At 35.6% G+C, this 23,511-nt stretch overlaps 1 protein-coding gene across 7 annotated transcripts in view; it reads left to right on the top strand.

Moving 5' to 3' along the window:
* RBPJ (recombination signal binding protein for immunoglobulin kappa J region) overlaps nucleotides 1-23,511 on the top strand; it is a 215,287-nt gene that overhangs the window by 166,350 nt on the left and 25,426 nt on the right. For 5 of the 7 annotated variants that reach the window (XM_015072420.3, XM_015072417.3, XM_015072423.3 and 2 more), the window contains 2 exons: nucleotides 8,221-8,259; nucleotides 22,670-22,765. In XM_015072420.3, the coding sequence (XP_014927906.1) occupies nucleotides 8,221-8,259; nucleotides 22,670-22,765 (135 nt within the window). Of the gene's footprint in view, nucleotides 1-8,220; nucleotides 8,260-13,503; nucleotides 13,562-22,669; nucleotides 22,766-23,511 lie in introns of all 7 variants that reach the window. The other 2 variants (XM_053217488.1, XM_027051363.2) reach the window with 1 other exon arrangement.

The raw sequence follows: 23,511 nt of genomic DNA, 5'->3' as shown, positions 1-23,511 counted from the left end.
TTTTCCACAGTCACAAATTGTCTACCTATATAATAAATTTCTTGAATTATTAATAGACATTGTTAAAATGTGTTCCAAAAAGATTGCACAAATTTAAACTCCCGACAGTGTGTGAGATTTCTGTTTGTCCACTTGTGCACTAGCACCGAGTATTAGCAAAACTTTACATCTATAAGCGAATCTTGCATAATTATCAAGAGAACATAAAAGCTGTATCAGGAAGCTGGCCATAGTCTTTTATATGACACCTCCCCTGAATGTTTTTGATAGGTTTGTCACCACCAGTTTCTGTGGCAAAGCAGGGTCAGGCCAGCAACTTGATCGAGAGATTAGTGTTTCTCAGAGTGTGTGGCCTTTTTATTCTGATACAATTTCAGTTTACAGAAGAATTACAAAAATATTACAAGGAAAATGCCAGGTATCTCAAGTGTTAACATTTTACCACATTTGCTTTGTTCTTCTGTATGTCTACACACATACACACACACACACACGCACGCACGCACGCACGCACTTTATTTTCTCTAGACCATTTGAAGGTAAGAAGTAGACAACTTTCCTTTAGTTTCCCTAAATATTGTGGTGGTTGTTTCTAATAAAAATAAGAACAGTCCCTTACATAACCCCTGTACAATTATCACAACTAGGATGTTAAGATTGACATAATCCTGTTCTCCACTCTGCTAGCTCTATTCAGATTTTGTCAGTTGTCTGAATAATGTCCTTTATAGCAGAAGTAACTTCTGGATAGTATGTTGCACTCAGTTATCGTGTGTCTTTAGTCTCTTTTAATCTGGCCAGTTCCTCAGTTTTTTATCTTTCATAACCTTGATGCTTTTTATTTTATTTTATTTTATTTTATTTTATTTTTTTAGTTTTTAACGTTTTTTATTTATTTTTGAGACAGAGCATGAACAGGGGAGGGGCAGAGAGAAGGGGAGACACAGATTCTGAAGTAGGCTCTAGGCTCTGAGCTGTCAGCACAGAGCCCGACGCAGGGCTCGAACTCACAAACCTAGAGATCATGACCTGAGCCGAAGTCGGGCACTTAACCGACTGAGCCACCCAGGCGCCCCCAATTTTTTTTTTTTTTTTTTTTTAAATGGTAACCTCGATGCTTTTAAAAGTATAGTTCAGATACTGGGCGCCTGGGTGGCTCAGTCGGTTAAGCATCTGACTTTGGCTCAGGTCATGATCTCACGGTTCATGAGTTTGAGCCCCATGTCTGGCTGTGTGCCAACAGCTCAGAGCCTGGAACCTGCCTCGGATTCTGTGTCCTCCTCTCTCTGCCCCTTTCCCCACTCACACTCTTTGTCTCTCAAAAATAAATATTGAAAAAAAATTTTTTAAGTAATTAAAGTATAGCTGGGTTATTTTGTTGACTAATCCATGCTTTAGGTTTAAATTTTCTCGTGTTCAGCTTCAGTTTCTACATTTTTTTGGCAGTAACATCACAGAAGTGATAATGTACTCTACTTAATACATTATATTAGGAAGCATTGTCAGTTTGTCCCATTCAGTCTTTTGATACATGAAATTAGCATAGTTTGCCCAGTGTCCAGTTGCCCCCTCTTCTAGAAGCCATAGATTTTAAGATGCATACTTTTCATATAAGATCTCATCTGCAGTGTTAATGGATGCCAGTGTTCTCGCAACTCAGTTATGCCATCTGGATAGTAAGGCTTATGGCTCTTGCAGATTTAACCCGGGAAAGCCCTTCCCCAGGTAATGGATTTTTGGAAAGGCACCCCCTTATCCCAGTAATAATATTGGAAATATCTAAGAAGGCAGATACTGAGAATAGCTGGAGATGATGGTCTCAGTCACCCTTCAGTTATGTCTTTCCGCTTTCCCTGTTGCTTTTCACAAACTGCTGCCATATTGTTACAAAGATGACTTTGATATTTTTCTTTTATTGTAAAGAAAAGGTAGAATCAAAATTAAAGCAACTGTGCTTTTAGATGTTTTACCAGTACAGGGAATTGGGGGAAGCACGTTTCTCCACCTGATGGGGCCAGCTGCAAGCATGGCTTGTCTTTGAAATCTACCCCGTAGGATATTTGTTCTCATAGAAACACATTTAATACATGTGATGGCCAGGAGGGCACGTGGTGCCAAGGACCACTGGTTGCACCTCAACAGGTTGTGAGCAGTATTGTTACCAAATGTGATTCTTGAGGGAAGAGCAAGTTCAAAACTAGAAATTAAAGTAGAACAAAGGCAGACATGTTTTGCTCAAAGTTGTGTGACTTAATAGGCTGTTTTCTGCCACGGACAGAGAATGGATGAGCTTTTGCAGTAGAGATAAATTACATATTTATTTTTAAAAAATTTTCAATTGGTTAAATATTAATCTCCAGTTCTATCCAATAGGTACAATATGTAGTTTCTAAAATTTTACTTTTGTTAATTACATAGAAGAACATCTTTGCATATATTTCACTGTCCATGTGTCCTAATAGCATATACGTTCCATAAAGACATAGATTTGTTCACTGATGTATTCCATATATCTATACTTGATTTCTACTAGGTGAATGAATGAATCTGGAGACAAGGACAGAATGTTATATGTAGCCTTTTCTAATTAGCCTCTTATATTTTTTTGTGAGTAAATTATCAAACAGCTTCCTAGTATATTTTGCTTTCTTTTCGTATTATACATTATCATAAAATAGAATAATAATGTGTATTACCTATTTGTTTCCTTCTGGTGGCATGGCCAGGTGTGCATTCTTGAGGATATGAGTCAACATTACTAATTTTTCCTCAATCAAGTGCTATTTTATTTCACTGTCTTAAATCATGGGAATTCCAGTACTTCCAACTGTCTAAAATTAATATGCTGTTTACAGCAAATTTGCTATAAAATTTGGTTTATGAATTTGGATTGTTCATGCTTTCTTTTCTACTTATTTCCTGCAAATACTACACCAGTGTTTCTTGCCTTTATTTTATTCTCATTTCTGTTAAGGCAGAAAATTTGTGAAATACAGTAAAATAGAGGCAGTTGCTTTTAGTTCCACAACCCAAGGGTACAAGAGTTTCCCAAAGACTTGAGCTTGCTTTTCCAGCCACATCTGTTTTTAAAACTGATGTTCTAATATTGTGACTCTAGATAACATCAGGTTTTGGGGACTTTTTGTAGCAATGTGGTAAGATCAAGTCATGATCTCATGGTTCATGGGTTCGAGCCCTGCATCAGGCTCTGTGTTTCCCTCTCTCTCTGCCTCTCTCTGTCTCTCTCTCAAAAATAGATAAACATTTAAAAAAAAGCCAGAATCATAACTTTTCCCCTTAGATATATAAGCGGATTATTATATATTATTACATTTAGTCAGAACTACATTTTATATAATACAGCATGCATATAATTTGAGAAACTTCTTGCCGATGAGATATCGACAATCTATACTATCAAAAAGATAATTGGATGGCAGCGATTCTTCGTCACAATGAAGAATTAATTCCATATTTTATAAAATTGAAAGCATCCTTAGAGTACTTAGGGATTTAGATTATTTTTTATTGTTAAATACACCATACACCTATTATGAAAAGCATTTTACATGAGAGTGGTCTAAACTCGGTTGGTCCAACTTATTTCTGGTTCAGTTGTTAACACAGATCATGTGAATAGACACCTTGTTTTTATTTTTTTATTTTTGACACCTTGTTTTTAAAATAGATTGCAAATAAAGATAAAAATTTATGCCTGTCTTACCATTTCCTATTATAAGAGTGAGAGATAGAGTTTAATCTTTAAATTCTAATCAGTCTATGAGAAATTGATAATGGACTGTAGTCATTTCTGCTGAAAGGTGAATATTTTGATTGCATGATATAAATATTACATCATGAATTTTTTTGAGTCATTCATGTTTAAAAATGGACCTTCTTTTTTGCAGTAGATAATTCTTGAAGTTGTATATATTGTATATCAGATTAGTAGTGAAAATTACAGGATCCATAATGCACCTTATTTTATGTAACTTGACATTTTAAAATATGTAGACCTATAAATTTTATTAAATAATTAGGATTTAGTTCAGCTGCAAGCTTCAGAATACTTCATTGTGAACCTAGTAAATGCTTTCATGACTTTTCTTAAAAAACCCATTTTCTTATTCTTCTCCTATTGCAGTAAATACAGTAACTGTTAGTTTTAATGAGATAGTGTGATGGCGTATGCATTAAAGAAAGGACTGGGATTGCTCGCAGCAGTTACTGGAGGTGCTTTATTATCTAGTGAAGAAGCAATTTAATTTTATTAACAGATTCCTCACCTTAGGATGGCGCCTAGATAGAATGTTGCTAAATTTTGAAGTGCTGTTCCAAGCTCAACATGCAAACTTGCTGAGTTCTCTTGCTCATGTTTTCTGTAGGGGCAGGAGGGATTCTGCATGAGAATCTTGTGTAATTGTTGATTTCATCCAAGGGGTATTTCCAAAAAGGAATAGAGACAGATATTTTAATTAACACTTAGTTGTTAATCTAATTTTGAAAGCATTTCAGAGCACCGAGAAACAAAATTTATGTTTCAATTGTGAGTACAGTGGGTCTCTTACTCGTCCTGTAATAAAGCTATGTCAGATCCAAAAGGGTGCCTGATGGTTGGAATATTAGTATGGAATGCTAGTATGAAGGGTACCATGTCATGATCTCCATTGGAAAGTTTTATTTATTTCGTTAGCTGTGTCTCTGTAAAATTTTCACCATTTTAACCACCTCGCTTTGCTTGTCTTTATAAAGTGCAACTGTGCTCTTTCTTACATATACAGTATATGCAAAGAAATATTTTAAAGGCTGTCTTAAACTTCTTGGTTTTTGTAAACTATATCTAACGTAGTAAGGCAGTTTAATGGTACGTGTAATCAGTTTGAAAAATTCAAAAAAGTCTTACGTTTGGAAAAAGATTCAGGAGTAGATTTTCAGCTTTAATTCCAGAACTGAAATTTACAGATTAGCCAGTAGTTCAGTGAGTGTTTGTTGTTGTTGTTTTTCAGTAGTTCAGTGGTTTAGAATGTGTGGTCTTCAGTGGCCCTGCTGATGTTGCTGCTAAAACATTGTGTTTTGTTACTTGGTTTTTAAAATTGAATATCCTGCAGGGTAAAATCAAAGAATTAATAAGTAATTCTTCCAACAGAAACTTAGATTGTTTACTCATATTTTTGTACTATTTGAGTTAGAATACTATTTCAGTATTTCAGGGTTAACAAAAATGTAGTCACATACCCATTGTTTATAAATCCTGAGTTCATAAACAATGTCATATAGCATTAAATTACACAACAAAATGTACTACATCAGATGCTAAGGCTTTTATCATCAAAGTTAATAATTTTGTGGGACATTAAGTACAGTAGAGAACTCTTAAGTCAAATTAGGCCTTGCAACCTGTAACTGATTATGAGCAAGTCACTTAGCCTGTTTGTAACTTCAATCTGCTTGAAAACACAATTCTATTGGTCCATTTTCAAGTGTTGTGCTTCCACCATCTCTTAGAGAACCTCGCAGTGGAAATAGGTCATCACGTAGAAGTTAGTTTCTTCTTCCTCTATACTTATTTATTCTTATTAACATCACGCTTAGTTCCTTATTTCATAATTTTGGCTTGCCAATTTATAACAAAAGTGTAGTAATAATGACTAACATTTGTTGAGCACTTACTGCATACCAGGCACTATTTTGTGTGTTTCTAAATATTAACATATTTAATCCCTTCAACACCACGGTGCCTTCTTCCCATGTGAGGAAACTAAGGTCTGGAGAGTCAGGTAACTTCAAAGTTACACAATAGGAAAATACTAAATCATGGATTTGAACTCAGCTAATTTTACTCTAGAGAGTTTTTCTTAACCTCCGTGCTGTATTATAATTGCAGCCTAAATTGTGCTTTCTTGACCCTTGCTCAAGCTTTTCTCCTTGCCCTCTTATAACCAGTTGAAATGCTTTTGTTTGTCCACTTAGCCTATTTCTTTCTGAAGGGCCATGTACTATAAGCTTCTTGAGTAGTCAACATCTAGGGTTTTTTTTTTTTTAATTTTGTTTGCATATAATTGACACAGTGTTACATTAGTTTCCTGTATAGCAGAGTGATTGAACTTTTCTCTGTGTCTGCTGTGCTCACCGTAAGTGTAGTTACATTCTGACACCGTACAACACTATTACAGTGTCGTTGACTATATTCCCTATGCTGTGCCTTTTATTCCTGTGACTTACTCATTCTATAACTGAAAGCCTGTGTCTCCTGCTCCCCCTCACCCATTTTGCCCACCGCCCACTCCCTTCCCTCTGGCAGCCATCAGTTTATTCTCTATATTTATAAGTCGGATTCTGATTTTTTATTTTTTTAACTTCACATATGAATGAAATCATGGGGTATTTGTCTTTCTCAATCTGACTTACTTCACATAGTGTAATACCCTCTAGGTTCATCCATGTTTTCTCAAATGGCAAGATCCCCCCCCCCCCCTTTTTTTAATGTCTTCATGATATTCTGTGTGTGTGTGTGTGTGTGTGTGTGTGTGTGTACACACCATATTTTCCTTATCCATTTGTCTATCAATGGTCCTTAGGTTGCTTTGATATCTTGGCTCTTGTAAATACTGCAATAAACAAAAGGGTACATATATCATTTTGAAATCGTGTTTTCATTTTCTTTGGTTAAGTACTCAGTAGTGGAATTACTGGGTCATAAGGTATTTCTGTTTTTAATTTTTGAGGAACCTCTATACTGTTTTCCACAGTGACTGTACCAATTTACATTCCTACCAGCAGTGCGCAGGGTTCCTTTTTCTCCATATCCTTGCCAACACTTGTTATCTTTTGTGTTGTTTATTTTAGCCATTCTTACAGGTGTTAAGGTGCTGTCTCGTGGCTTTGATTTGCATTTCCCTAATGATTAGTGATGTTGAGCATCTTCTCATGTGTCTGTTGGCCATTTGTATGTCTGGAAAAATATCTATTCAGGTCCTCTGCCCATTTTTAATGAGATTATTTTGGGTGTTGAGTTGTAGAAGTTCTTTATGTATTTTAGATATTAAGTCCTTATTAGATATATCATTTGCAAATATTTTCACCCATTCAGTAAGTTGCCTTTTTGTTTTGTTGATGGTTTCTTTCACTGTGCAAAAGCATTTTATTTTGATGTGGTCATAATAGTTTATTTTTGCTTTTGTGTTTCCCTTGCCTTAGGAGACCTACCTAGAAAAATATTGCTGTGGCCACTGTCAGAGACGTTACTGCCTTACTTCTCTTTTACAATTTTTATGCCTTCAGGTTCCCCATTTATGTCTTTAATCCATTTTGAGTTTATTTTTGTATGTATTGTTAAAAAGTAGTGTAGTTTCGTTCTTTTGCATGTACTAGCCCAGCTTTCCCAGCACCACTTACTGAAGAGACCCTTTTCTCCATTGAATATTCTTGTTTTCTTCGTCATAGATTAATTGACCATATAAACACAGGTTTATTTCAGGGTTTTCTGTTCCACTGATTTATGTGTCTGTTTTTGTGCCAGTACCATACTGTTTTGATTACTACAGCTTTGTGTAGTATATCTTGAAATTTGGAATTGTGAGACCCTTAGCTTTGTTCTCCTTTTTCAAGATAACTTTGGCTATTCTTGGTCTTTTATGGTTCCATACAAACTTTGGTATTATTTATCAACAGCTGGGTTTAAATTTCAACTCTGCCTGCCACTTAACTTACTTAGTGGGCAAGTTGCTTTCTGCATTTTTTAAATGGGCCAATATGTGCTTTACAGAATTGTTTTATATTAATTAAAAAGAGTAATGTATAAAATATGTATAGCAAAGTGCCTGGCACATGACAGACACTGGTAAGCTCTGTACCACCTCTTGGGCTGTGAGGATTTTTCTGAGTGCTGCAGATTGTGTGAGACTGGGTGTCTTTGGTTAGTTGTGGGGGATTTTTGCAAGGTGTCTCTAGGAGGTATTGGTCACACTCCTCTGATCATTGTGCTACATGCTCAGAGTGGGTATGTAAGGCGTACTTAGGGTGTGTTGTTTTTGTTTAGAAACCATTTTTAAAGTATGTATTTTGTTATTTCTGGGTAAGGATGGTTGCTAAAGGACGTCCCTTTGTGCTGTTCTTAGTAGAGTTGAAGTATACGTCGCAAAGGAGATTTCATGGTGCCTAAAAAGCTTCCTGTGGAATAACAGCCTATATATATTTATTTATTTTTCTTATTTTTTCCAGAAAATTTGGTGAGCGGCCTCCACCTAAACGACTCACTAGGTAAGCATTATATTAGTCTTTCACCCAAACATTAAATGAAAATACCAGATCCTGTCATCTTAAAAATGATATTAGGTGCTCTTGAAGTGATTCAGATACTGGTATCTAGATCATAAGCTTCTTCCCATCCTTCCCTACGTCCTCCCCCCACCTTCCACCCCCCAAAACCAGGCTAATCGGGTATAGTTCAAAGGGGAAAATGAAACCTTTTAAGAAGTAATCTTGAGTATGATATCGTGAACATAACAAAGGCAACAATGTAAAGATAGCTTCCGATATCCGGCCAATCTAGCTGCATTTAGCTAATCATAATTTATTGATTATAAGTGAAACTTGAAAGATAAATGCTTTAAAAAAATTTAAAGAAATATAAGATTTTAACCATTTTAAGGAGACTATAAATACTACATTGTGTTCTAATTATGCGAATTAATTTTACAATATACATTTTAATTACAAATGTTAAATTTGAAAGGATTAGTCTTAAATGATTTAAAATTTTTTCAATCAGCATTTGTAAATAAAAAAGATACCTGTTGCACAGTTACAGCCCTAGAGTTAATGCTAATCCTGCATTGTTAGTATCTTTCAAGAAAATTATATGCATGTATAAGCATATCGTTGTCATTTTTTCTTTTTCTTTTCTTAAGTCTGGCATCATACTCTACCATCGTTCTGGACCTTTTAACTCCACCTAACTGTACATCCTCTACCTTGTTCTCTTTCATATCTCCGTAGTCTTTTATTGCCTTCACACTGCTCCTTCTTTAATATTTCACATTGATGGCCATTTGGGTTATTTCCACATTATTGTTATTATTTAAAAAATGTTGTACTCAAAGAATGATGGAGACATGCTACAAGGACACAGAAAGGGAGCCAGTTTAAATAGGTTCTCCTTAGCCAAATCATGAGCCCTTTAATCTTCAAAATAAATAATGATAGTAATAGAACCCACAGAATGAAATATAGTTTAAAAGTCTACACTGAGTTAAAGAAATGACTCTGTAGTGGAGGCTAGGAATTTTTCTTATAGCAGAATTCCATCTAATAAATGTAGAAGGAATGATGGAACTAGGAAATCACACTTTGGCAACCACTACAGTAATAATTGTTTCAGGCAGAAAAACTATTGGTTTAAAGTTTGATGAGAAACAAACATTTACTTAGTCTCTAAGTGTATCCTCACAAAGTATGCATTAATTATAAAGGGAACAAAAGGAGCATGACAGTGAAGAAACTTGGCAGATATCACCTTAATGAAGTGATTGAAATTTAACATCACTAGTAGTGGACAAATAAACATCATGTGCATCCTCAGGAGGATAACATCATGTCACTTTTGTGATGTTCCTGCCAAAAATGCACAAGCTACATCTAAGCATGAGGAAACAGACACAAATGAGGAACATTCTATAAAGTAAACAACGTTTACTCTTCAGACTTATCAAGACGACGAAACACAAAGACTGAGGAATAGCAGACTAGTGGAGACCAAAAAAATCATGACAACTAAATTCACCTAAATTCTGGACCCGGAAAAAATTTTCTTTTGTTTTAAAGCTGGAGTTAGCAAACTTTTCTATAATGGGCCAGATAATAAACGTATTAGACTTAGCCACACTAAGGCTGTTGTGACTTCTCATCTCTTCTTACATCCCCAAATCAGCCATAGATATCAATATATAAATGAATGGAATGTCTGTATTTGAGCTCAAATTAATTTAGAAAAATTGGTGGCTGTTCTGATTTGTTCCAAGGGCATTAGTTTCTCAACACTGCCTTCCATACTCCAAATAAAGGACATTTGTGGGACAGTTGGCAACATTTGAATAAAATCTGTATATACAAGTACTGTATCAGTGATAATTGCATTATGCTTGTATATGGGCATGTCTTTGTTTTGGGGAAATGAACACTGAAGTATTTGGGTTCAGGGGCTGTATATCTACAATGAGCCCTTAAATTGTTTAAAAACATAATATGCAAATATGGTAAAATACTGATATTTGGGGAGTCTGGAAGAAAGGGGACTAGTACAGTTCTTTGCCTACTTTGGCCACTTTCCTAGAAGTCTGAAATTACTTAAATTAGAAAGGTTTTTTTTTTTTTCTCTAAAGACATTGTATACAATTACTTGTTTGTATATATCAGGAAGAAATTTGAAGCAGAATTATTTAATTCACATTTATGGACATTTTGAAATTTATAGTTTAATAGATTATTTTATTTTATTACCAGTAGTAATAGATTGGAATGACTCCTAACCGTAGAATATATTTTGGTGAATAAATCACTTGCTTTTAATGGGGATACCTCTGTAAAACTAGCAGTCACTGTGATGGTAATAAATATCATAAGGAAATTTTCCTTTCCTTAAATATATGCAATAATTTAATTAGGCCCTGTTTACTTTATCATGATTTTCCGTTTACTCTTTAAGCAGTTTTCCCTGTTTGGAAAATTTGTGTAAGCTTTTAAGCCTTCTGCTTTTGGCCAAAATGGAGTAACAGGGACTGGAATTACTCCAAACTGAAACAACTGAAAAAACCTGGACAAAATGTGTTAAAACAATGTTTTTCAAGATACCAGATGGCAGGCAAGAAAGGACAGTTAGCCTTGAGAGACAGGAGACCCGTGAGGTGAGCTCCACAGTTGCCCCAACTTAGTACCTAGAGAGTTTCTAGGACATGATGTAGGGAGAAGGAATCCAGGTTTGGAGCCTAGGAAGCGCCTGGAACCAAGGAGATGGAGCTGGGAATCCGGGGGTCCACGGTGGCTAGAGTTCCCAGGCAGAAAGCTGGAGAGGAAAGAGCTATGTTGTTCCGGAGATCTGCAGAAGGTCCCTTCTTATCTTCAGCTGAGTATCGATCAACACACAAGTGTGAGGAAACTACCCAAGGCTGGGGGATAAAAATCAAGCTAAAGATTTAGAGGGGAAAAACATCCTGAAGCTCATACTACAAACTTGCCTGTTCCCACTAGCTAAAGTGGAAAAATATAATTCATGATGCATCTACTACAGTACTGCACAGCAGGATTTTCCTTCAACAATGGTGCAAAATTTGGCCAACACCAAATGCTGCTAATTTTACTGTTAGGTAAAAGTTTTGTTAAAAAACTCAAAAACAAGATTGAAAGGATCAAATTCTTTCCAAGTAACTTAAATATATACCAAGACAAGTCAAGAATATTTACAGGAATAGAAAAGTATCAAATACTCAGAAGTCAGATTTATTGTGCCTTAACATATAATTAAAATATACCAGTCATACAAAAAAGCAGGAAAATATGATCCATAATGAGGGAAAAATTCAGTCAATTAAAACCAACGCAGCAGTGACAACATCTGATGGAATTAGACAGACATTAAAGCAGTTATTGTATTTGTCTTCTATGTGTTCAGTGTGCTAAGACCAGGAGTTTGAGATTTTTTTTTGTTAAAGGATCAGGTGGTAAACATTTTAGTTTTTGTGGCCCATGTATCCTCTGTTGTAACTACTCAGCTCTTTTGTAAAAAAAAAATAGCCACAGACGATGTGTAAACAAATGGGCATGTCTGTATGCTGGAGTACAATTTTCTGTCACAAAGAGGGGTGCATCAGATTTGGTTTATGATTGTAATTGCAGATCCCTGAGCTAGAGAAGAGATCGAACAAGTTAAATACAGGACATGGAAGATTTTAAAAGGTATCTAAATCAGATTTCCTAGAGAGGAAAATTACAATATTTAAGACGAAGAAATACAGTTGATGGGATTAATTATAGGTACATACTGCTGAAGAAGAGACTAATGAACTTGAAGACATAACAATAGAAAGTATCCAAAATGAAGAACACAGAAAAAGTTCTCGGGGTAAAATAACTCAATCTGTAAGGGAGCTGTGGTTTATGTTCAAGTGGGCTAATATCCAAGTAATTGGAGTCAGCAAAGGGGGAGATACGATTAAAAGAATAGATGAAGAGATAATGGCTGAAATTTTCCTTAACTTGGTGAAAATTGTAAAACCATAGTTCTGAGAACTCAGTGAACCCAAGCGCAAAAACTACACTGGAGCATATTATAATCAAGTTGCTTAAAGTTGGTGATAAAGAGAAAATGTTAAAAGCAACAGAGAAAAAAGATGTGTACAAAGGAATGAAGACAGATGAGGATGATGAGAGACTTTTCATCTGAAATCTTCCTAAGAAGACAATGAGACAAGAGCTTTAAAGTACTGAAAGGGGGAAAAAAGGCAGCAACCTGGGATTCTGTCCCTGGGCAAGACAAAATAAAGACCTTTCTAGACATAAAAAAATGGAAAAGAATTTATCATATTCAGGCCTGAACTACTAGAAATGTTAAAGAAATCTTTCAAGCAGGACAGTCATAGCAGATAGAAATCAGATTCTGTACAAATTACTATGAAGAAAGGTGACATCGCTACAGATTCTACTGATGTATAAAGGATAACAAGCAAATATTATAAATAAGTTTGTTAATAATTCAACAACTTTTGAAGAAATGCACACATTTCTTGAAATTAGCAAACTACCAAAGCTTACTCAAGAAGAAGCATAACCTGAATAGCCCTAATGTCTAAAGAAATCGAATTTGTAATTATAAACCTTCCCACAAAGAAAACTGCAGGCTCAGATGATTTCACTCCTGAGGTCTTCCAGACGTATGAGAAGTAAATTATACCAGTTCTATATACACTCTTCCAGAAAATTGGAGAGTAGGATGTACTTCACAGTGCATTCTGTGAGGACAGCATTGCCCTGTTTTAAAAGCAGGGCAAAGACATTTCAAGAAAATAAAACAATAGACCAGTATCCCTTACAAACACAGATGCAAAAAGTCTTAAATTTTCAAAATGAAAACAACAATGTGGCTTTATCTCACAAATGGAAATCAATGTAATTCATTATATTAACAGAACAAAAAGGAAAATCATGTGGTCACCTCAAGAGATTTAGAAAAGCTTTTGACATTCATCCTTGATCATAATTTTCATCAAACTAGGAACAGAAGGGTATTTCCTCCTAAAAAAGTGTACGTACAAAAAAACTATGTTTAACACAATACTTAACTGTGAAAAGACTGAATGTTTTCCCTCAAGATCAGGAACAATGCAAGATTGTCTGCTTTCACCGCTTCCATTTAACATTGTACTTGAAGTTCTAGTTAGTACAATCAGTTCAGGAAAGAAAAGGACGCCATCCAGATTGGAAAGAAAGAAGTAAAACTGTCTTTATTTGCAGACATGATCATCTATATGGAAAATCCTATGGAATCTTAAAAAGCTGCTAAAACTAATAGGTGAGTTTTGTCAAGATAGTAGGATACGTGATCAACATAAAAATGAATTGTTTTTTTATGTGAACGGTGGGAAATTGAAATTTAATAAACAATACTATATATAATCACATCAAAAGTATGTAATTCTTAGGGGAAAATCTGACACGAGATGTAAAAGCACTGTGCACTTGAATCTTTAAAATATTGTTGAGAGAGCTTGAAGTCCTGAATAAATATTCTTGGGACAGAAGACTCAATATTGTTAAGATGTCACTTCTTGCCAAATTGATCTATGCATTCAACTTAATACTTGTCAAAATCCCAGTGGACTTTTTGTAACAGTTGACAAACTGTGAAATTTATATGGAAATGCAAACAACCTTAAGCTACATTCAGTAATCATGGATGGTATTGGTGTAAAGACAACCAGGTAAATCACTAACAGAATAGTGGCCAGAGGAAGTTTTTGAGGTATATGTTCTTCATTCAAGGTGCAAAGGCAATTTAGTTAAAGGGTCTTTAAAGATTCTGGAACATTTGTATGTCCATATGCCCCTGTCATTTATATACATAGACACAAAATAACTGTGATCCGTGGCTAGGACCATATGCAAAGATTAAAATATACCTAAATGTAAAACTTCAAATTATATATATTTTAGAAGAAAATACAGGAGAATATCTTTGTGACCTTGGATTAGGCACATATTTCCTAGGTATAACACCAAAGCACTAACTCTGGAAGAAAGAAATGAATAAATTTTACTTCTTCAAAATTATGAGTAAAACATTTGTATCCAGATTATGAAAATAATAAAAAGTCAATAATAAGGAAATAACCCATTTTTTAAATAGGAAAATGATTTAGACAGGTACTTCTCCAGACACTGTGGCAAATAACCACTAAAGAAATGCAAATTAAGACCACAATGAGATATCTAGTAGGAAGAACTGATACTCTTATACTCTGGTGGTATGTAAAGTAATACAACAATTTAGGAAAATAATCTGGCACTTTCTGAAAAAGTTAAGTACACTCCTACCATATGGTGCAGCCATTCCATTTTTACATATTTATCAAGAGAAATTAAAACATAATGTGAATACAAAGACTTGATCACAGGTGTTTGTGGTAGTGTCAGTTGTAATGGCCAAACAGGCATAACCCAAACGTCTACCAACAGGTGAGTGAATCAACAAATTGTGATATATTCTACAGAGGATTTCTATTCAGCAATAAAAGGAATAAACTGTTGATACATGCAACAACATAGATAAAATCCTATGACAATTATGCTCTGTTTTCAAAAGAAGTCAGAAAAAAATGGATACATACTGCATGATTTCATTTACACAAAATTCTAGAAAATGGAAACGAATCTATAATGGCAAAGCAGATCAGTGGTTTCCCAGGGACAGGGAGAGACAGGAGGAGGGATTAGAGGCAGAAGAGAAACTTGGGAATGAAGACTATCTTTGTAATGTGGTGATGGTATATACATATACCAAAACAACCCACTGTACATTTACATTTTACTGTGTTTCAGTTAAATCTAGGGGCATATGGGTGGCTCAGTCAGTCAAGCATCCAAGCATCCGACTTTGGCTCAGATCACGATCTCATGGTCTGTGAGTTCAAGCCCTGTGTCAGACTCTGCTGACAGCTAGGAGCCTGGGGCCTGCTTCACATTCTGTGTCTCTCTCGCTCGCTGCCCCTCCCCCACTCACACTCTGTCTCTCTCTCTCAAAAGTAAATAAACATTTAAAAAAATAAAGTTGTAAAAGATTTTATTTGCTTTTATCCTTTAAAAATACCCTAAAAGGAATTAATATATCTTCGAGGGGAGAATTCAGTTAAGGTTTATTTCTTTTTAAATCTTTTTTAAAGATGGCAAGCTTACAGATTTTTATTCTTTATTATCAAAGCTAATATAAAGCAAATTTAGCAAAACAGTTTGTATAGAACAGAAAATTGGAATGTAAAAATCAGTGACCAATTCTATGATAAAAATTTAATTTTAAACCCAAAATTAAAAATTAGGAAGTTTTCCCTTTTGATAGTATAGCAAATTTAGGTTTCCTCTGGTTCCTTTTAATCATATTTTCCCATTTTTCCTTTAAAGAGTTTTCTGTTAGGAAAACTTTAGTGTCTTTTATTCTATCAATATTTTTTAAAGGAATTTTATATCTCTTTTATTGGGGTATGGGGAAATAGGGAGTTGAATTCAGAGAAGGTCCCTTAAGAAATAAATCTTCTAAACCTACCCTACTCTGTCTGTACCCTCATCTTCCAAATTAAGAAGTATTGAAAAAAAAAAAGCCTTTTTATTTAGAGGATGATATTTTGGATAGTATTCAAAACAATTATACCTCCAAGGGGCGCCTGGGTGGCGCAGTCGGTTAAGCATCCGACTTCAGCCAGGTCACGATCTCACGGTCCGTGAGTTCGAGCCCCGCGTCGGGCTCTGGGCTGATGGCTCAGAGCCTGGAGCCTGCTTCTGATGCTGTGTCTCCCTCTCTCTCTGCCCCTCCCCCATTCATGCTCTGTCTCTCTCTGTCCCAAAAATAAATAAACGTTGAAAAAAAAAATTAAAAAAAAGAAAACAATTATACCTCCTCAAAGTTTAAATTTTTGATTAAGGATAGTTAACACTATGTACTTACTAGTCAATGTTATTATAGATTCACTTTTTTTTTCCTTTTAAATAATTGCATTCTTTCAGAAATACAAATAGAATCAATTGAGTACTAACTTACAAGGGCATCCTACTCTCCTGAAATAGTCCCTGTAATGTGGCTTATGGGTACAGCAGACTGTGGATTCAAAAATAAAACCGAATGCCCAGACCTTATATTAATATATAGAAACAGTTCTTTTATTGTGGAGGCTTCTCATTTTGTCATTTAGAGCCTGGGGCCATCAGTAAAAATATTAGTTGCAATGCAGTTAGGTGTCAATCTCCAGGAATGTGTGCCTATCCCTTATGTGAGAGTATGTCTGAACTCTGGAGTTATGACCGTCAACAGCACTGTAACACATACTCTTAGAAAACATAGATATTACTCAACCTAATACCCCATTGTACTGAGAGACTTTGCCCTATTGTCAACAATCAGGTTAGAACTGGAATTTTGAATATATTTGTGTTCTGGGTAACCTTCAAAGGCATGTACTCTTAACTTTCTTCCCCTTTGTGACACTGCGGACTGGTACCCACTAATTCATGCATTTGCTTGAATTAATTTAGTACCAGGATTTCTTTTGTAAGGTTCTTTCTCCCCCCACCCCCCCCCCCCTTTGGGCTTGCTGTAATTGTAATTGTTGGAACTATTTTATGTTATTTACTCTGAAAACCTGTTTTCTATCACTTGGACTAACACTGTTGTTTTGTTTTGTTTTGGATTTTTTCTGAAGCCCTATTCTCTGTTGGTCTCACTGCCACCCCTCTGTTCTCATTGTACATGTACAAACCTCCATTACTCACCTGGTCACCCTATAGACAAACTCAGTATCTGAAGCTATTTCTTGGTTTGTTTTCGAGGTTGCTCCAGAGTAAGTAGTAACATTCTAAGATGATAGTTAAGATTTAACCTCTGTATCTGTTGTCTACTTCACAGGTTATATATATTTTGTTAATATCTGTGTATTAATTTTGGGATTCCATTGCCTTTCAGTGAGCCCCTATTTTTTCTTTTTGGATCTCTTTTCTTTCTTGTCCATAGCATGCAGTTTTGAGAAGCATTTTGCCAGTGCCTGCTGAGAAACTCTTAAAGCAATGTATTCTCACCTACCCTGGATTATAGCTAAAATTACTGTTTGCTATGTCCATTTATGATCCACCCTCTTCGATTTATGACAAGAGAATCCTCCATTCTTTATTAACTTAGGTCAGATTAATGTCTCTTTTGGTTCTTTATTTGTATTCAGATGTTACTAAGTGTTTTATATTACAGAGTACATTATTCATGTTTTAACCTAATTATGGATTTTACTTTATCATAAGAACCATGGGTAGCAAACACCATATAAACTAAGTAGAAATGAGATGAATTTAGATTTATAGTAAAATAAAACTATGAAGTTGAATATACATTGAGAGTAACGTGTGATCTTTGCTCTATATGGTTATTAGGTAGTTAGTTTATAAGTGGTAAATAATTCATATAAAAATGGTTGCAACTAATATTCACCTTAGGCCAGTCATATGTTTATAGGACATTTTGGGGGAAGAAGAAAATGAGCTGGAATAGGAAGGGTCTGCGTGGTCCTTGGGATTCGAGGAGCCAAGTTTGGATCAACCAGGCCTAGATATGTAAGAACCGAGGTGATGACTTAACCTTTGAATGTCAGCACTCCCTACTGTTACATGTTCTCAAAATCCTCAAGTCTCTGATTTTTCTCTACACGGGTAAAGCCTTAAAGAAGTAGTGAAATGGTTTATTTCCAAAATAAACTTCATAGAATACAGAAGTGATGATGACCCAATCCTTACAATATGGTGGCCTTTGTCTATTTGGGAGGGGGAACCATGAGATCATGACCTGAGCGGAAATCCTGAGTCTGATGCTTAACCAACTGAGCCACCTAGATGCCCCATCAAATAATTTTTACGTTCTAAGGAATCGTTAAATGAAATTAACAAAGAATATACTTCAGACTTGTTAGAATAGTAACTATTCCAAGAAACTGGGATTTAACTTTGTCATTCTTTTTCAGAATTCACTAATACAAAGTAGTAATTCTAGTAAGATTCTTACGATACCTACATTATGCTTTCCAATGCTAAAATTTCCCTTATTCTTTTAAAAAAGACAATGGATGATTTTGCCATCTTGTTGGAATACTTTTGGCTTTTCTCTAACCCACTGGTTTTCAACCCAGGTGACTTTGTCCTTCAACTCCCTTCACATTTACCATTATCTAGAGACGGTGTTGGTTGTCATAGTTTGAGGAAGGGTGCTACGGGCTTCAAATACGTAGATAGAAGTGTTGCTGAACACCCTACAGTGCACAGGATAGTCCCTCACAGCAAAGGATTATTTTGCCCAGGATGTCAATAGTACTGAAATTGAAACCCCATTCTGTTGGTGAAACCCTACTCTGTCTGGATGAAAGGCACATGGGCTGCATTCTGTGGGCTTTATTATTTAATTGTGTTTCTTCAGAATATATCTTTGATTGTTGGTTATGGCTACTTAAGATGCTGGAGGAAATGATCAGGCTTTAATTACCAGAGAACATAATTTTTAATGTGTTCGATGTTCTAATAAGAAAACAGGTTTTTTTTTCCTTTTTGAAAGAAGCTATATGGCCAATTAGTTATAAGGCAACTATTATTGATTATCTTAAGGTTCTAGTTGCTGTTTTAAGAAAGGGAAAGGATGAAAACTGGAGCTGTCATCTGCAATCACCATAAACAGCTTGAGATCTGAAATCTTTTGTCATAATCATAATTGTACACAGCTACTTCCAACATTGGCAACTAGCATGATGACCAGTGCCCAGGATGTAATAGGCTCTCCATAAATCCTGAATGGGAAGATGGGTAAATGTGCAGCTTACCTGTTGTGCCAAGTCAGGTGATACGCCTGAACATTTTTCTCTAGGCCCTTTTCAAGTTTGCTCTATAGCTCCAGTGGAAGTGGTGCCATGCCTTGCCCTCCTGCCCCTCTCCTTTCTAAGAAAATAATAATAATAATAATAGCAACAACAATAATAATGGGAAGAGTTTACGGACATTTCGTAGATGTCCTTTTGTGGGGCTAACTTTAAACGTGTATCTACACATATGTTTTATGGGTGAGAAAACTCAGGCTTGGTGACAAGAGTTAACATTCAGACCTGTGTGTGTGTGTGTGTGTGTGTGTGTGTGTGTGTGTGTGTGTCACAGCAAAGAGATTGCAAAGTATCTGATAGTATAATTTTGTCCTTGAGAGTTGCACTACCTAAGTTTGAATCCTGGGTATTTATCATCTTGCGAAAGTTATTTAACCTCTCCCCCATTTCTAAATTATGCTTACTAGTATGTCTCAGAGACTTTGTAGTCTGGGAAGACAAAAAAAAAAGACGTGGAATCTGACAAACATATGAAGTAACTGCTGACTGATACAATAGAGATATTATAATGATATAATGGTTAATGATATAATGCTTGTCATTGTATAGCTTGTCACTATAAATGCAAATATAATGTGTTAGGAGTAAGTATACTTAAAATTGCTACTTAAAATTTTTCTTTTCAAGTATATATCACTTTTTAATGTTCAATGCTAAGAACTGGACTTCTCCGCTAGCTTTGTCAAGATACTGACTGGCCTTCTGACTTTGTTCTTGGTTTCTTATGTACCCTGAACTCTATGATCAGGCATCTGACTTAGCAACCACTCAGAAACCTTATTGTTATCCTTTCCAGACTGTACCCCTTATCCATTACCCAGCAGTTTTGAGATTATGCTTTCTGTATTCCCACCCTTGAAATGCTAGTAGGATTTGGCACGATCACTTATGGATTCCACAATTAGCTATTCCTTTGATACTGATCTTTGGTCATTTTATTGTCCATTCCTTTGAAGGTGTTGCCAATATTTATGGCTCCTTTCTTACCCATTAGACATTACAGTGGCTTCTCATTTTACAAATAATTTATAAGCCTTTCTGTTACTTGGCATTTGTTAGACTTCTTGCTAAAATTAAAATGACCTTGACCTCTGCGGCATCTCACCCTTTGATAGTTACCTCTTCAAGGTTTGTCTCCTTCAATAGCATCTAATGCACAGCCTTAGTTCTCTCTCTCACTGGTTCTTCTCCATTTCCTTTTATACATTTTCTTCTTGACTCTCCTGTCACTATGCTTTCTTTCCGAGATTGCATTCACTGCTGTGGTTTTTGTGTGTGAACTACACACCAGCAAACCCTATTTTTGCCCCCAGACCCCTTTCCGGAAGTACAGATGAGTATTTCCAACAGCCTTTTGAATACTTAGAGTTTGGAGGTCCGGGATGCTTCAGAATTCACATTTGTCAAACAGAGTCTGTTAATATACACTTACTGCTCCCAAAACAAAAGATCTAAAAAATTATCAAGTCTTTTCCACCTCCCCTCCTACTATCTTGTTACTTCTTTTTTAATATGTCAACCTTTTTTCAAGTTTTGTCTCAATACTTTCTAATCCTTTCCCTATTCCACCACAAAAAATTAACTGAAATGGAAAAATAATTGTACGTTTAAAAAAACCCTTAAGATCTCCCATTGCCTTTTGTCTAGATTGAAAATCCAGATTCTATAGCACAGTGTTTTAAGAGATGGATTTTATTTTTTATTTTGTTACATTTAAATTTTTTATCCAGGTCTCTTAAAAAATTTGTAATACTTGCTACCGCTTTTATCATCATCTAGCATAGAATAATATTTGAATTAACTTAAGCTTTCATACTTTGTATATACATTTACAAATGTCAGATTTTCAAGGCGTTTGACAAGCCTCTCACAGTTTTACTGTACCCAGTTTATCAGCTTTATTCCCTTCAGTGGCTCACTTCAGACTCAAAGAATTGTTTCAGTTCCTGGCTGCCATTAACTGCAACACATTGGGCAAGACATTCAAAGTGGTAGGAACAATACTTTTACCTTTTTGAATTGTGAGGATTAAATGAAACAGTGCATATAAAGAGATTGGTTCGGGGCCTGGCACGTAGTAATCAAGAAATATTAGCTGCTGTTTTGTTATTGTGTCTGCCTGATTCCTCAGCCTGAATCTCAGTGTACCCAGATGTGCCGGATCTTTTTTGTCTTTGTACATACTTCTCCAGACTCTGGAATGCCCTGTTCTTTCCTCCTTCCACTTCCTGTGTCTACCCCTCTTCCTTTGGAATTTAACTCTTCTAAGAAATGTTTCCTAGCATGTACAGTTAACCCTTGAACAACAACATGGATCTGAACTGCATGGATCCACTTATGCAGATTTTTTTTGATAAATGCAGTATAGTACTGTAAATGGATTTTCCTTATATGATTTTTCTTAACATTTCCTTTAATTTACTGTATTAGAAGAATACAGTGTATAATACATATGGCATACAGAATATATGTTAATCAATTATGGTTATCAGGCTTCTGGTCAACAGTCGGCTATTGGTGGGGGGGGGGGGAGTCAAAAATTATATGCAGATTTGTGACTGTGCACGGTGCTGGCACCCAACCCCCACGTTGTTCAAGAGTTTATAGTTCTTTATCACCCCTAACTTTACATAAACATTCCTTTAGTGGTACTTTTGTTCATACCTCTGAGTCGTGTATTTTATTACAATTTGTTTTCCAAAGTCTTGTCTTCACTCGACTTCAGTGAAGTCCCTGGTGAAGTCCCTTCAGTGATAGGGATTAATTCTCAAGCTATTGGATCCCAGTGTTAGCTGCCCTGCCTTGCATCCAACAGGTTTTCAGTCAGTAACCACAAATGCTGCCATCTGGATTATCTCATTTAATACCCACAACTGCTCTGTGTTAGGTCTGCATTATTATCTGACTGGGTGAGGTTAAATGTTTGCCCCAAGCCACTTAACTTTCTAAGTGCTACAAGTTCTAGGGGCGCCTGGGTGGCTCAGTCAGTCAAGCATCCGACTTGGGCTCAGGTCATGAGCTCACAGCTTGCGTAGTCTTTATGTAAGGCTGTTTTTTTAAGAACATGTAATAATGACCTAATGTGAAAAAGTTATGGCTTTGTATTCATTGGAAGATACTGATTCTAATAGCTGGGGGAGTGGCGCTGGTGGTGGTGGGTAATTAGATTGTTAAGTACAAAAGTGTTGCATACCATTAATTTTACAAACAATTAAAAGGTAAATCAGGAGTGTGTATAATGATTCTAACTAGAATCATTGTATAGAAGTTGTAATTGTGATTTGAGTTACAGCATAAATTCCAAGGCAACAGTTTCTTCTTTTAAAGAATAAAATACAGAGTTGAAGATGAACAGTATTTATATAATATTTAAATTTAATTCTTGGGCTGGTTTTGCTTTTTTGTTTTCATTTTTAGAAAATAAAAATACTTTTAATTATTTTTTTTATCATACAGCATAGTAATATTCTAAATTTCACCCCCGTAATAGTAATATTTATATTTTACTTTAGGGAAGCTATGCGAAATTACTTAAAGGAGCGAGGGGATCAAACAGTACTTATTCTTCATGCAAAAGTTGCACAGAAGTCATACGGAAATGAAAAAAGGTAAGGTTATTGTTTTTCTGGCGGGTGGTTAATGGTAGCGATTACATGGATTTGCAAATGATGTATTAGTATACAGGTTAGAGGTGGTTTCTTTTATTGGGTTAATTTGTAAGTACAAAATAAAAAATAGGGAATTTGCCCCTACTGAAGGGGAGAAACAAAGTGAACTGTGGCATATTTAATAAAGATCATCTGGCTAAATCCCTGATGTCATAAAATAAAAGAATCCATAATTTCAGGTGGGGGGGGCTACATGATGTTCCCTAAGTATTTCTGTGGTGCATTAGCTTGTTCAAAAAATAGCTTTCCTTTTGGTGGAAAATGCAGTTTTATACACATGTGACCCCCAGAGAACTATTTTGAGAAGAGGAAGGCTAACCAAACCCTGAATTGAACCATGGAGTGATTATAAGGAAAAGAGCTCCCAATGCTCTCCACCTTGACCCTGTGTCTATTTAGATTAAGAAAAAATAGTAAAATTGAGTTGGCAAGTTTGTACTCAGCATGTGGGCACTACAGAAATAACCTAGTGATCAGGTTAGCGGAATTAAATTATAACAAAAATGATCTTCATATTTAGCATCTGTTGCAGTATCTTATAAATTTCGGCATCTTGGGTGTATAATTACGGACTTTTGTTGCTTTTCATCTGGTTGCTGGAGTTTTCTTGTCTTCGGGATTTTTTTGGATTGGCAAGAAAGGCACCAAATTGGTGTGAGAGAAGGAATGAAAACTTAGGTTTGGAC

This window comes from Acinonyx jubatus, chromosome B1 (genome assembly GCF_027475565.1).
Source record: "Acinonyx jubatus isolate Ajub_Pintada_27869175 chromosome B1, VMU_Ajub_asm_v1.0, whole genome shotgun sequence".
NCBI classification, from domain to species: domain Eukaryota; kingdom Metazoa; phylum Chordata; class Mammalia; order Carnivora; family Felidae; genus Acinonyx; species Acinonyx jubatus.
Note: the sequence above shows the minus strand (reverse complement) of the source record. Positions and strands in the feature narration are given on the sequence as shown.